The sequence below is a fragment of the Macadamia integrifolia genome, unplaced genomic scaffold (genome assembly GCF_013358625.1).
Source record: "Macadamia integrifolia cultivar HAES 741 unplaced genomic scaffold, SCU_Mint_v3 scaffold2717, whole genome shotgun sequence".
Taxonomy (NCBI): Eukaryota; Viridiplantae; Streptophyta; class Magnoliopsida; order Proteales; family Proteaceae; genus Macadamia; species Macadamia integrifolia.
In genome coordinates this window covers 15,313-29,961 of record NW_024868908.1, presented here as the reverse complement: position 1 = coordinate 29,961, position 14,649 = coordinate 15,313, and the positions used below count along the sequence as shown (strand labels likewise).

The following is a 14,649-nucleotide window of genomic DNA, read 5'->3' as shown; positions in this document are numbered from 1 at the left end:
AAAAAAAAGGGAAAAAATTACAATAAAATAAAGAAATAAGAACCCTACCCATTTGGATGTCTCTATGCCCCAGAGCCCCAGACATAGGCGGACAAAAAAAAAAAAAACCTGTGCTGCCCCTGCCCAAATGCTTCAGTTGGTCCCACATTGGCCTGTGCACTGATGGAGTGGCCATGCTTCCATAAAATAAATAGAGTTTTAAATTGAATATATTTAGAAATCAAGTTTTATACCTATTATATACAATTTGGATCCGACCCGTTTATAACCAACAACTTGGTTTAGAGTAAGATGGCAGAAATGGATGAGTTAATACGTTTTATTATAAAAAGAAAAAAAAAAATATGAGTTAATACTTTTGGGGTTTGTGTAATGATTGGTAAAGTTCTTTAATTTCAAATATTGGTTTTGATGATTGGGAAGAACTTTAGTTACCAGTGGGGACAAAAGCAGGGCAGCCAAAATTGGTCCCTCGCATTATGAGTGAATGTCGGCACAAAGCAATTAATGTCTAACACACTGCCAGAGTGGATAATCAGGCTGATGTCAAGAGATTTTGGTCCAAGGTCAACACTATTTGTTGGTCATATTTAATTGTGTCGACTAGTCTGCAACTCATGCCTCACAAACAATAAGACTGTTTAGACCTGAACAGTCCATTTCAACCTTTTTTCACTTGTCTGCCCCTTTAACTTGGAGAACACCTCCTTTGTTCCATCAACCACCTCTGTTATTTACACTATGCTTCTCCATAGTTGTGTGTGTTTTGTTATTTTATGTCTTGTGTGTGCGAGTGCATACGTGCAAATGTGCGTCTGTTTGCATGCGAAGCAATTAGATATGCACATTCTATCCAAAGAAAAAATACTCTTTTCTTTTTCTTTGCATGTTCAGAAAAACACCCTCCATGTGGCATATATGAATGCACATGGGTAAGACTATGTGATAGAAGACCCCACACCAATATCATTGATCAACTGTAAGCCTGCAACAAGCATGAGAAACTAGTTTAAACATGAGTTAAAAGTCAAATGAACTCACCCTAATGCCATTCACTCTCTGAGTTCACACTCAGGCTATGATTGGGTCCTGAAGTAGACCCAAATCCATATCAAGATATGCCGTAGTCATATATAATATCTTCAGTCTTGTTACTTCACTTGTTATGCTTATCAGCATAAACACCAACCACCTCTGATGCTTTCATTCCAAACTTCTGTTTCTTAAAAGGCTATTATGAGTAATTTTTAGTAATAATTTCAATGTTTCTATAACCATTTCCTGTAGCTCATTCAGGGCTGGTATTGGGTAGCTAACATCCCAAACACATTTTTCAACCAGATTAAGACAAGGGTTATGTCCTGCTATGTAACTATGTTCTTGCTTTAGTCTCAGTGGTTAATCTAATTTAAAGCCAAAGCTGACCCATTTTAGACTAGCCTTTGCAATAGGGCAGGTCTAACCCTTACCCTCCTCAACCCTGTTTGCTAGGTTTGTATTGCTGTAATAGATTAGAAGCAGATTTGTCACTTTAAAAATCCCAAGGTCGTGCTCTCTGGCTTCCTTCTAAGATCTATGAATATCTTTCTCCTTCCATTTTAGACAAGAGTTTATGCAATACTAAACTGACCAACTAATGTTTTCTTTTACATTCAATGTGTTAAAGCAGCAAATTTCAACTTTAAGAACTCCACTTTTTCTTTTATGATTTCACTTGTGTCTAGGTAAAAGCCACAAAAATAGGGAATGGTTTTTTTCCTGGAAAGAAGTGAAGCCTTGATCAAAGATTAAGAAGAGATTTTATTACTGATGGGGAATAACAAGCCTAAAGGTCAGAGCTAGTTCTGTAACTATAAACAGCCCCCAAGCCAATCAAATGTGATCATGCCAAGAAAAATGACCTTCCTATTGAAAATGTTTGACATAAAAAGAAGCCTAATTCTGTCTAATTCCAGAAAATATCCAATATGAAAATCTAACAAAATAAATCTTTACAAAATAGTGCTTTATGGAATATGAGATTTCTGGCTCCTTTGAATACCTTGTAACCTTGTTAAGCAGGGTTTTCTAATAAAAAGAACATGTGATTTAGGCGTTTAGGGACCAAAAACAGAGTAAATATTCAGGACGACTCAGGGTTCAGCCAGGATTGGAAATGGCCAAATGGTTATAGAAAATCATTATTTAGAAGTAACAAGCAAATTTTTTGGATGTAACAGAGGTGAAGTTCTTATTTTCTAAAGACACTTCTGTGTATCGTTAAGTGCAGATGCATGCCTATTAAAAATGGTGAATTAAGAGAACTAGAGCTTGGGAAAATTTGTTTCAGAGATCATTTGCCTGTAAAGGTGTTAAAGAAGGGTAACCAAGATCCTAGAGAATCTTCATTTAGGGATAAAAGGTCTCCTAGGAAAAAGAAGCAGCATATGCATTTCTTATATCTTCTAGTCACTAAAGAAATAATTACTCTCTTCCTATTTGCACAATTTATAATCCCGTAGTTAAACTGCATCTTGTTTTCTGGCTCATCCATGCATTACCTGCAAAACTAGAACAAATCCCCCAAAATTTATTAATAGAAACCCCACCTTTTGATTTTCTACCCTTGACCAAAAATACCGACACCAAGTCATTGGGGACTATTTCTGTTCATTAAAATGTTTCAGCAAGGTCTACTGATTTATATTTTTTCCACCTTTATCTATTCTTTCGTGATCAGTTTAATGCGATTAAACATAGAATAAGCAATCACTTGTTCATAAGCACAGTAAATATTACAGTTATCCTGCCACTTAATGCAAGAACCTCCACATCTATTAACCTTATTTAGGCATCCTAGATTTAGCTCCAGAAATATCACTTATGGCAGACTAACAGGTACATATTTAAGATGTGATCCATCAATGAAAAGGTTTAATGAAACTGATGGACTAAAATCAGTTTTAACAAAAAAGCAAGAAAAAGTTAGGTCTCATTCACAAGCACAAAGTTTAGCCTTGAAACAACAATAATATGAATAGGAAAAAGAAAAGAAATCTAGGAACAATTCCAATATTACCAATAATCACCGCATGAGCAGATTATACTCTTCAAACGATGGAAACGATTTGCATTCCTCAACCCAATTTCACGTCTGGCAACCTTTGGAATATCTTTGATTGCATCAAGGCAGTCTGCACATACACACAGGTTTTTAATTACTTGAATTGTTGTAGATGGTGGAGTAATACTTATGAGCCCATAAGCAATAGCCGGCTTCACACAGTGGTAATAAAGAGACCGTTCCTTTCCTCATCTTCCACATCAAAGAGCACAAAATCTCTGTATCAGGGATATATCCTTCCTTATGAATCATATGCTGAAGAGTCAAGTGGTTCGAAGACAAAATTCTGCTTGTCACACGCTTTCCAGTTTCTGCATCCTCTTGAACCCTACAAGCACCAAGTAGGGCTGGATACATTGAAGCAGAAACATCAAATGACATTGATTCAGTCCCCTTCTCTGCCTCGTTCACAAGCCCTTCCCGACCAAGAACATCAACTAGGAAAAAATAATGCTCAAGCTCAGGCTCAATACCATAATTTCTGTACATTGAATCAAAGTGCTCATAACCTTCAGAGACTAAGCCCGAATGACTGCATGCTGAAAGTACTCCATTAAATGTGATCCGAACACGTTTGATGCCATGAAATCTCATATTTTCAAAAATATTCAAAGCCTTGTTGCCCTTTTCTTGTTATGCTAAACGCACAACTATAGCGTTCCATAAGGCAATATTCCTCACTTCCATTCTCTTAAATAATTGGTATGCATCCTCTATGCTTCCACACTATGCTTACATGTCTAGCACTGAGGTCCCAACAAATGGATATGTAACACACTCAAACTTGATTACATTTGCATGAATTTTCCTAGGGTTGCAGAGGTATATGCCTCATCCGATGGTAAAGCCAAATGACATAATCCTCATCTCCATTATCCACACATCCTGAGATCATGGCTGTTCACACAACAGCATCAGTCTTCGAGATACCATTTAAAAAAAAAAAAAAAAAAAAACCCTAATGTGAACTGGTTTGGCTGTTCTCCATGCTTTTGTATCAAAGAGAAGAGATTCAATGCCTTACGAACATCTTGGTTTCTTATATATTAAGTCATTGTATACAGCAAAGTCAAAGCCATATGCTTCATTAAAGGGAAACTCTGCTTCTGCCATACATCCACTCTTACCATAAACATCAATAAGTGCTGTTAAAACAAAGACATCTTCTACAGTTCCAGTTTTCAATGCGTGAACATGAACTTTGTTTACCAAGGTGTGCACCTTCATGAACCACAGATCACTCCCGCAGAACACTTGCAAGTGTGAATTGATCTGGTCTTAGGCCATCAGATAATAGCCTCAATAAAAGGGTCATGGATTACTCCTCCAATCCACTCTGCATGCAATTTGATATCATTGAGTTCTACGAAATCAAGTTCCAACTCTTCCATTTCCTCAAAGATTCTTTAGGAATAATCGTAATCCAAGCAACCCATTTTGCAGACATTTTAATGAGACTGTTTGCAACAGAAATGTCTGAATCAAAACCTGTTTTTCCAAATCATTAATAACTGCGACCGCAACAAGAACCACAACAAAAATCACAAAGTCAAATTCAATGTTAACACCAGATCGGGGGTACTGGGAAATGGTTTTATTCCACACAAAAACAAATGATCTATGATCAAGTAAACGCATTTTAATTGCATAAAGCTTGAACTTGCTCCACATTCTTTTTAACTTCTGCAGGATCAACTTCAGATGCCCTGCCTAGGACACACTAACTTACATCCTCCAAAGGAAATCCACTCCGGTGAAATTCAGATCAGAGCGTAGACGCATCCACTTCAAGACCCAATTGCTCATATTCCCACAGCAGTACATTACATAACACCAAATCCCTTTCAGGTATCCCATCAAACAAAAGCCGTGCCTCTTCTGACTCACCCAAATTTTTGAATATATTAACCAGAGCACCAGAAACAAACACATCCCTTTCCAAACCAGGTTTCACTGCAAAACTGTGAACAATTTCCAAAGCAATGACGAGACCCGATTGTAAGTACAGCTTAAGAATCGGTGCTAGCTAACATAAGCGGGCTTGGTGATACCATATTCTTCTGGACAAGGCAAAGAAGTTATAACCCCTCTTCGACTTTACAACTGTCAATGTCAGCCGAAGGCACGAGTGTGCATACCCAGCAAGTATAGACTTACAAATGATTAGGTCTCGGTCGGGACATTGGTCGAACAGGTGGCGCGCGTAGTGTAAAAGCTCCATTACAGGCACACGTCGATGAGGTTCTTGGTGAGGAAACGGTCGCCACTGTAGCCAGAGGTTATGATGCGGGATTGTGCGCATTTTCCGAGTCGTAAATCGTTCTGGGTGATGAGTTTCTGAGGATTGGGAACCACGGAGAAGAAGAAGATGAAGTATATAGGACTGTTATTGGCAAAGAAGAGAAGACGACGAGAACTAGAGGAGTGTGAGGAGGGTTCATGCAAATGCTTTTGGAGTATGAGGGTTCATGCAAATGCTTTTGGAGTATGAGGGTTCATGCAATTAATGGAATTTGTTTTAGACCAAAGATTTGTGTTTCTGCATATAATATATGGTAAGGTGATTCGAATAATTTAATGGCACAAAGGATCTTTGTCTTGTATTTTTTAAAGAAAGTTTTGTTTTTTGTATACATTTTGTTAAATAAAGTAACTTAAAATATCACTCAAGGTTCAACCTGAAACTGAAGGCAGAGTTGGCTCAAGGGTATATCGAGACACATCCAAGATCTCTAGGTAATCATTGTGAGATTATATCTATATAGCCCTCAGTGTCTCAACATGTTTCTTATTTTATCATATTTTATTAATAAAATTGGAGCACCGGCCACATGAACATACGAAACTCCATCGGATTGGAATCCTCTCTAATGATTCTCCTTCCAACCTTCCTCCAATTAGACACATACGCACATTCCAACATCTAGGAGCACACAATCCAAGAGGTTAGTATGCAACCCTATGTATGCATGTGTCAGATTGGAAGAAGGTTAGAAGAGTCATTGAAAAAGATCCGGATATGAAACCACCCGTCCACAATCATATAAAAACATAATGTTTTCTTGTCTAATGTATGTGTTTGTGTTTGTAGCATCAACTAGCTACTATCAAACATATAAGGGAGCTTGGTCTTTAACATTGATGCCTTGCTTGGCTCTCATTGTTGGAGCTTGAATAGTATCTCCAAATGCTTTTGGTAGACTACAAATCTTTGGTCTCCTTACTTAAATTCAGCAGTTAAGGAAAGTACCTTCAACTCTTCCAGCCCGGCCCAAATTGAAAACACTCCCTTATTATATGTTCATGATATCAATTTTTTTTTTTTTTTTAAACCCCCTAGTTTTTTGATTTGGGTCTAAGGGTAGACCCCGGTTATATGCAGCCACACTTAACCCGTATAATAAATCAGTCGTGAGAAGACTCGAGCTAAAAACACTGTTAACATACAACGCCCTTGAACATCAAAGCTACACTTGGGTTCAATTAATGACAATTACTTATAACTAATATTTCATTATACTATAAATTTCTTTCCGCTATAGTTATTAGTATTAAGAAGGATTGTTTAGCCAGGTCATTGCTTTCCTTTATTATTATTATTTTTAATAAAAGAGTTCCTTGCTTTCTAATTTCCCATTTTCAGTCCCATAATAAAAATTTGAAACTAATCAAAGTTCCCAATTATCGCCATTCCAATTTCCATTTTGCATTTCTTTCACATCTATGTGTGTGAAAAGTTCCTCTAAAATTGCAGAACTCCAATTAAATTTGCAAGAGTTATAGTTAATCCTATTCAATGATTTTTACTTAGAAAAATTAAGTTAATTTCCTGCTGCTATGAATCTTAATAATGGTTCCTAACCATATGATTGGCAAAGGCTCTTTTATTTTTCAGTTAATTTCCCTATTTTTGAAATCTTAAAAAATACAGTTGAGGCAAGCTTTCATGTATGGTGGCTCTTGATATGCAAGATGTCATATACTATCTGCATCTCTGGAAACTTTTTTAACTCTGAGCTCATCTGGATAAGATCTTAGAAGCCAACAATATAATCATATCATCAAGACCTGAAACTCTTCTGCTGTAGAGAGATTATATATATATATATATATATATCAGGTTATCCTTGATTCAAGATTGACTTGTTTGTTACCAGAGAACCCAACATTGGATTTGGTCAAGAAGAATTTTATTACTTTTGGTTTTGCCACTTGAATATTATTCCTTGAATCTCTCACTAGGATATGGTCATAATTGAATGAATGACAAATAAACGTGTAACCTTAGCCAGCACAACATTTCTATGGTTTGTCAACCACACGAGATGCAGACAATTGCCCTGGGTTGTTATAAGTCTTGTCCATGTGTCAGCCTATGGATAATTGTAACATATTTAAAATTAGGGTTCCATACCCGTAGCCAGTAGGATCTTCTAGAACCTTATTTGGGTTTCCCCGGCAAAAGTGCTTTTAGAGGATGAGATAGTTAGCATTCTTTTTTGGTAGAGGATGATGTAAGTATTCCGCCAACACAAATTCACAATACTGTCAACTAAATTCTTCTCTAGTCTAAGGTTGTGTTTGATATGAATTTTTGGAATAAATTCTGAACCTAGGACTTACGTTGAAACCTAATTCTTCTTTATATTTTTGTTTTGTAATATGTTTTTGTTAGATTTAAAATCTATTCCGAGAATGCTTATCAAACACAATCTAAGAGGGCAAGTGGATATTTCAACAACTAAATAGAGACCTAAAATTCTTGAACTTTTGACAATACAATTCTGTTTAAGACCTAGGTATTTTTGACCCATAATCATAAACCAAATAAAAATATGCTAGAACTAGAAGTAATACCTGATGAAATATCATAAATTATACGAGCATGTATCTTAATGAAACTAGTGAACAAATAAATACCGTTGCATGAGTGCCATCATAGATGCTGTTAACTATGGTGTGATTTTTTTTTTATGGTAATATCAAATTTATTTCAAGAAAAAATAATAAAAAATTATGTATAATAACAAGGTGATCCCTCTAAGATAATCAAAGATAGGCTTTATGAGAACGAAGGGCAGACTCCAAGCCGAAACTCAAGATCTAAATGAGAGCTAAAGGAGGCCTATAACTAATAACAAACTATGGTATATATAATATTCCTTTCACTGGCAAAAAAAATTATGTATCTTTTACTTGAGACAACTACATGCAGTATAGTCTAATTTTTACATTATTTATCAACAAGCTTGTCCTGAGTTTTCACTTGGAGACCTACCTTTTTTTTTTTTTGAAAATACTAAGAATATATTTTACTTTAAGAGCGGAAACAAACAATCACACATAGAAAGCTTCGTAAGCTACTACAGAAAGGGGAAAACAAAAAGAAAGAAAATAAATCAGATGTACAACCTTGAGTTCAAAATAAATAAATAACTGAAGCTGACAATTTTTTTCTGCTAAAAGTTCAGATTTGATTAAAAAGAAGAAGGATAATATTTATATATATATCAAATAAAAAACCAATGATTAAAACCCCACCTTCGGCATTGCCATCAACAAACACCCTAGCCACTATATATAGATAATGTCTTCCAAAACTGAAAAACAAAAGTGAATTCTATATTTTGTTGTATTGCGTACTTCTTAAATTAAAACAAAAATTAACAAAAAAAAAAAAATCAGAAGAAGAAAAATTATTGTTTCAATGTAATGTTTCCAGTAGTTACAGATAAGTGCATGTATCATTAATTGTAGGGTTTCAAACGTTTCAGGGAATCAAGGACAAGCCACTGGAAGTTGGGGTGGAACAATGAGACTAAAATATCAGCTCTTGGATCATTTGAGTAAAATGATTATATACATACTTAATAAGTATTGTTTTCAATGGATTCTCACAAAATTTATTCAAATCCATGTTACATTGAATCATTGCAGATGCTTAGAACTCCTAATTATGTTCATCTCTTCTCAAAATTCCATAGCACTGCACTTCTGCAATTTCCCTATCATTTCTATTTTCATGTAAAATCTCAGTCTTTGATTGCCATACATAAATATATTCAGTTCTATCTGACTTTTAACAAGATAGAATCTAGGTCCAACGTGTTTGTATAAATTTCTTAGATCAACTGTGTTAGATTATCATTCAAGATACCAACTCTATGATGAGCTTCCAACTGACATGAAGTCGATGAATTGAACGGTAGGCTCGTCGTTCTCTTGTTCCTTACCTTTCTGATCCACTTCTTCTTCATCTCTTCTTGCATTATCAGTCACTTCACTTCGATTAGAGTCGGTGTTTACATTAAGGAAATCGTAGAACTCAATCTGGTTGTTTCTATCTGCAGATAAAAAGTTACAAGCAGAAGAAATCAAAATTCTAAAGCATCAAGAAAAAAAAAAATGAAATAACAACAATTGTCTAGCATAGTTGGTGAGGTTGTGGTGCACTAAGCTTCTCCGCCGCCACCCCCTTTCTATAGTGTACCCATCTAAAAAAAAAAAAAGTAGGTATTGATGTTTTGTTACCTTCAAGCATCTTAGGGCAGTAACAAGGAATCTGAGGATAGAGCTCCTTGAGGTTTCCTTGTTCAGTCTTCGTCCTTGGTAAGGACTTGCGTTCGTTAATTACAGTTATGGAGGCTCTTTTCGCGTAAAATCGTGATCTCTCTCTGGACCTTCTTGCCATTATCACATGCCAATGATTCTTCACTGCGTTATCAGTACGCCCTGGAAAAAGTCTGGCAATCACAGCCCATCTATTTCCATGTATCCTGTGAGATGCAAGAAGCCTTTCTTCTTCCTCCTCTGTAAAAGGGCTCCTATTGATCCTTGGGTCTAATTGATTAAACCATCTTAACCTACAGCTCTTCCCTGATTCATTTGTTCAAATAAAAGACAAAACCTAATGATTTTATTAGGTGCCCTAATTTAGTTAATCAAAGATCCAAAAAAAAAGAGTGAAATTATATAAAAAAGGAAAAAAGAAAATTTTTTTTTCTAACCCATAAGAAAGATTGATTTGTTTTCTGCACCTGATCTTCCTTGGAGCTTCTCAGCTATGGCGTTCCAGTTATGAGGTCCATAGCGTTCCACCAATTCCATAAGCTTCTCATCTTCTGCAGGCCTCCAGTGGCCTCTCGTACACATTTGATTCTTTGATGAACAATAATTGAAGGAAGGAGACACTAAAATAGGAAGGAGGTGATGACCTAACTGATGATAACTATCTTTCTCCAGTGTTTCGCTTTCTCTTCTGGTGAACTTTTCACAGAGAAGCAAACACTTTGTGAACTCCCCAAGTGCAATTGAACTGAAAGGAATAATAATAATAATACTACAAGGGAAAGCCAAAAAGTTATATATATATATATATATAGAAAGAGATTACAAGTTTATCTTAACAGTTCAGGTAGGGCTTGCCTCTCAGTTGGTATTATATTTTTATAAATTGGAATGGTTTATGTAGGGAAGGGAGACAAGAAGATAAAGCACAACAGCCCAATAGCATATATGGAGGAGAAGAGTTGTGTTTCCGTTAGAGAGAGAGAGAGAATGGAAAGATCTGCCTCAGCGATTGATGCAACGTCTAGGCTAACAAAACCCATCTCATTATATATTAATAAAATAAGTAGAGAGAGAGAGTTGGTGGGGGAGACTTTCGTTCTGCTTTTAACGTCTCTGCAAGTTTCTAACCTACAACGTCTACTTATAACCCACCACGTCTTCTTTGAGGGCATCAATAAGTCTTTCCCCACACTTTGTTTAACGAAAATAGGGACCCACTTTAGGAAAGCTGCTTTTGTTTATGGAGTCTTGGATATGAACCAAAACCCTAGTAGCCCTAGCAAATTTGGACAAGAAAAGGAAAGGATTAAAAATAAGGTTAAAGCTTTGCATTCTTCATAATCAATCTAACTAATCATATTATAATTAATTATATATAATTAATATGGGATTCTTGTTGGACTTGTTATGTGTTTAAGGATTTCCTGTTTTGTTCGGCTTTTCTGACCTAACTAATTATTATATTACAAGCTGAGGACTGCACGTGGAGATTTAGATACAAAACTGCTGGATTCAAGTCAACTTATGGCCTCTTCTGGTTATGCTGGTGAAATGGTTGGTAGCTACCAAATGACCCTGATTAGTAACTTATACCCATGAATGACACTTCCTTCTTCTTCACAAGAAGCCTCCCCTCCACCCCTCCCCCTCCCCCTCCCCCGGTCCCTTTCCTTTTTTTAGAGTTATCATTAGCAAGGAAGGGAGACTAAAAGCCTTCATTAGATCAAGCAATTAATTATAAAATACAAATTAAAAAATATTTTTTCTAATAATTTATCCTTAATTTTGAAACATAAATTTATGGGCAAGAGATCATTGCCTAGTCTTGTGGTCCATACACCAGCGTAGGGGAATCAACATAGATGGAGTTTTTTATTTGGTGGGGGGGGGGGGTGGGGCAATAACTTCACATAGTCCTATGTTAATTTGGACGTAGAGGGTGCCACACGACCAAGCAATGTCTTTTTCCCTAAACTTCTTAGAAGCGTATGACTAGACATGCATAGGCTAAACTACCATATCTTATGCTCTAGCCCTCTATCATTGTTATAGCCGCATCCCCAACATCTGAAACTTGTGGCTCCTAAGTTACCTTTCCTAGTTAACATTGTAAAGAGATCTTCTCCCAAAAATAGAAACTCCCTATATACCTTAATCTTAATGGAGTAAGACACCCTATTGCCGAGGCTATTTTTTTTTCTTAAACAAACTTAATCTTAGAGTAGTAAAACACCCTCCACATTGCCAAGGCTATTTTTTTTCTTAAACACATGCACACAAACTAGGGAACAATGGAGGGTATTTTTCTCCTCTAACTTTATTTTTCAGATTGAGATTGATGGGAATTCCATTCTTCTCTATTTTTTTTTCTAAGAAAATATTCTACCTCTAGCAACGTGAAGGGTATTTTCTTCTCATGCTGTAATTTTCTGCAGTCCAAAGAGTGTGTGATGGAGATTCATTATTCTCTAGGTTTAAGTTTCCTCTCCTCCCCCCCCCCCCCCCCACCCACCTTTTTTTCAATAGCCGAAGCAGCGTGGAGTGTATTTTCTTTTGTTGTTCGAAGAGCGAGAGTGATGAGGATTCCATTCTTCTCGTTTTTTCTTTTTTTCTTTTTAATTTAACGTCCCGATGTGTTTTCTCCAATTCCTAGTATTAAGGTGGGGAGTTTCTACTTTGTGGGGACGGGAGGGATCTCTTTCTAATCTTAACTACATTTTTTTTATGAAATTAAATAGGGAAGGTAATGTAGAAAATAAAACCTAAAATGATGCAGGAAAAAAAAAATAGAAAAAATTGCAAGCAACATCACACAATGAACACAAAGATTTATGTGGTTCAAAATTGCCCTACGTCCATAGTGAGATGAGATCCTACTTCACTATCAATGGAGTAAGGAAACAACAACTCGTCCTCATATCTCTCTCAGATTTGCTTACAGAGAAAGAACCCTCGCTACAAATATATAGCAAACCCTATACACAAAATTTACAAAAATACCTCAGGGTCTTTAGAATCAGCCCACTTTTGCTAGCAACGTGATACAAGACATCATACCCCCACCAGGTAATTTAAGAAACATTTGAGGCTTTGATGATATGGCTACATCAACGGTAGAGGTTTGGAGCTATGATCATCCGATTTTACCTCACGATTTTCTCTAAACAAAAATTCATCAATTGGTTGGCTGCAAATAAATCTAGTATGTAGTGTTGATTGATTAACGTCAAATCCCAGGATGGTAATGTGGTAGTTTTCTTTGATAAAAATGGGTAGTTGAGAAACAAAGAAAGATCAATGCAAAGTTTCTCAGATTTGAAGTTATGATTACCAGAATTAAGTGAGGTGCTAGAGTATATTATACATTAAAATTATAGGTACAAAATATCCAATCCCTACCGGGCTGATCCATAAACATCATCAGGACCATATCATTGGAGGGAAGCTCTCTGTGTTCCATAGATTTTGATCATGGATTGGAAACTCAGAGACTATAGAGAGAATAACTTGGAGTAGAGAAATTGCCTAACATTTTTGTCAACCTTAAGAAGACCAGTTTATATATTTTAAAACTTATAGATCAGAATCTCTTTCAACTGTTGGCCTACCCTTCTCCTTAGTTAGATATTGCTTGTAAAGAAGGGCAGAAATAGTCAGTCTTTCATCTCTCACCTCCCACCATATGTATACATACATATATATATATATATATATCCAAAGGTAACTATTTACCTGTTCTCTTCTAACTACAGACAGATGGTCGTCCCTTTCTCTAAACTAACACACTCTCTCTCTTTCTGTTCAGAGCTATTCGTCTGTTATTTCTGTCTAAATTCTTATCCTTCTGAGATCATAAGGTTGTGTATGGATTCATCTGGAATCTCTACATAAATGAAAAACCCCACTTGGGTTTCACTTAATTTCTCCTAAAAGTGGATCTTAACTATCATTAACTCATTTTTTCATATCCAACAGTCAAATCTGTTAGGAAGTACTTAAATGGGCTACACCCATAGTTTGAAACTGATCCTACAACCTTACCAGTTTCAGGTATGGACATTTTTCTTGATTGTTCACCTAGTCATACCTACTTTTCTTATAATCATCCTTGCTTCAGCTGATTAGTCTCCAACATTTTCTTAAAACCTACTTGATAAGAGCCCTGTTTGATCAGTACCCATTTAGAGGATCTCGAAAACCCTAAAACCTAAGTTTCCATTCATAAAATCAGGCAAGAAGCTTCTTCATTAAACTGAAAATTTCATACAGCTTCATGGGTTTAACGATTTTGGATCATATAAGTCCAGATCAGCTCCCCACGTGGGGAGAGGAATTTCCACTCCATATGGGATCGCACCGTTCAAAGGACATCTCAACCACAAGTCAAAGTAAGGATCCAGAGTCCGAGCATACCACCATTGATTTTCTGTGAAACCAAAGGTTTGGAGGTTTCAAAACAGGAAGATTGGTATTAACTGTGGATTTTCGTTAGATCCATGAAAATTCCCATTTTTGTATGAAACTTAGGTGTGAGTTATTCACCTACCTATAGGCTATAGCTCATTAAATTTGGTGGTTTTGGAGAGAATTGTACATTGAAGCTTCTTATTTAGTACTCTACAATGGCTCTATGCTGTTGAACTAAATTGTAAGAAACTCTTATCCGTTAGATTTAAGAGGTTGCTTTTGTAGAATCTCAAGTTTTAGAGCATGAGGTGGGTTTCTGTTTCTGGAAGATATCTAAACTTCCCAACTGAAAAACGGCCGAAAGCTAACTTTTGAACCGTAGAAAGCGAATAGCTTTGTTTCTTAAGCTCATTCCAACGGCATACCTACCGCACCTAACTAATGTAGTACTACTATTTATTATACTTCAAATTAAAACCTTTATGTTTTACCCAAAAAGAAAAAATTAAACCCTTTATGTTTTACCAAACCCACCCCACCACCCCCACCCCCACCCCCACCTCCACCCC

General features: G+C 36.2%; 1 protein-coding gene and 1 pseudogene across 2 annotated transcripts; both read right to left on the bottom strand.

Moving 5' to 3' along the window:
* Positions 1–2,928: 2,928 nt before the first annotated feature.
* On the bottom strand, positions 2,929–5,732 carry LOC122067109 (annotated as a pseudogene).
* Positions 5,733–8,916: 3,184 nt separating this feature from the next.
* Positions 8,917–10,636, bottom strand: LOC122067112 (transcription factor MYB52-like). 2 transcript variants are annotated; one of them, XM_042630958.1, is made up of 3 exons: positions 10,111–10,636; positions 9,635–9,979; positions 8,917–9,447 (listed from the first exon to the last, which is right to left on the bottom strand). In XM_042630958.1, exons 1-3 carry the CDS (start codon positions 10,253–10,255, stop codon positions 9,266–9,268), a joined length of 672 nt encoding a protein of 223 aa, XP_042486892.1. In that variant the 5' UTR covers positions 10,256–10,636; the 3' UTR covers positions 8,917–9,265. The 2 variants fall into 2 exon arrangements, with proteins under 2 accessions (XP_042486892.1, XP_042486893.1); XM_042630959.1 differs by having other exon boundaries at positions 10,141–10,627.
* Positions 10,637–14,649: the final 4,013 nt, after the last annotated feature.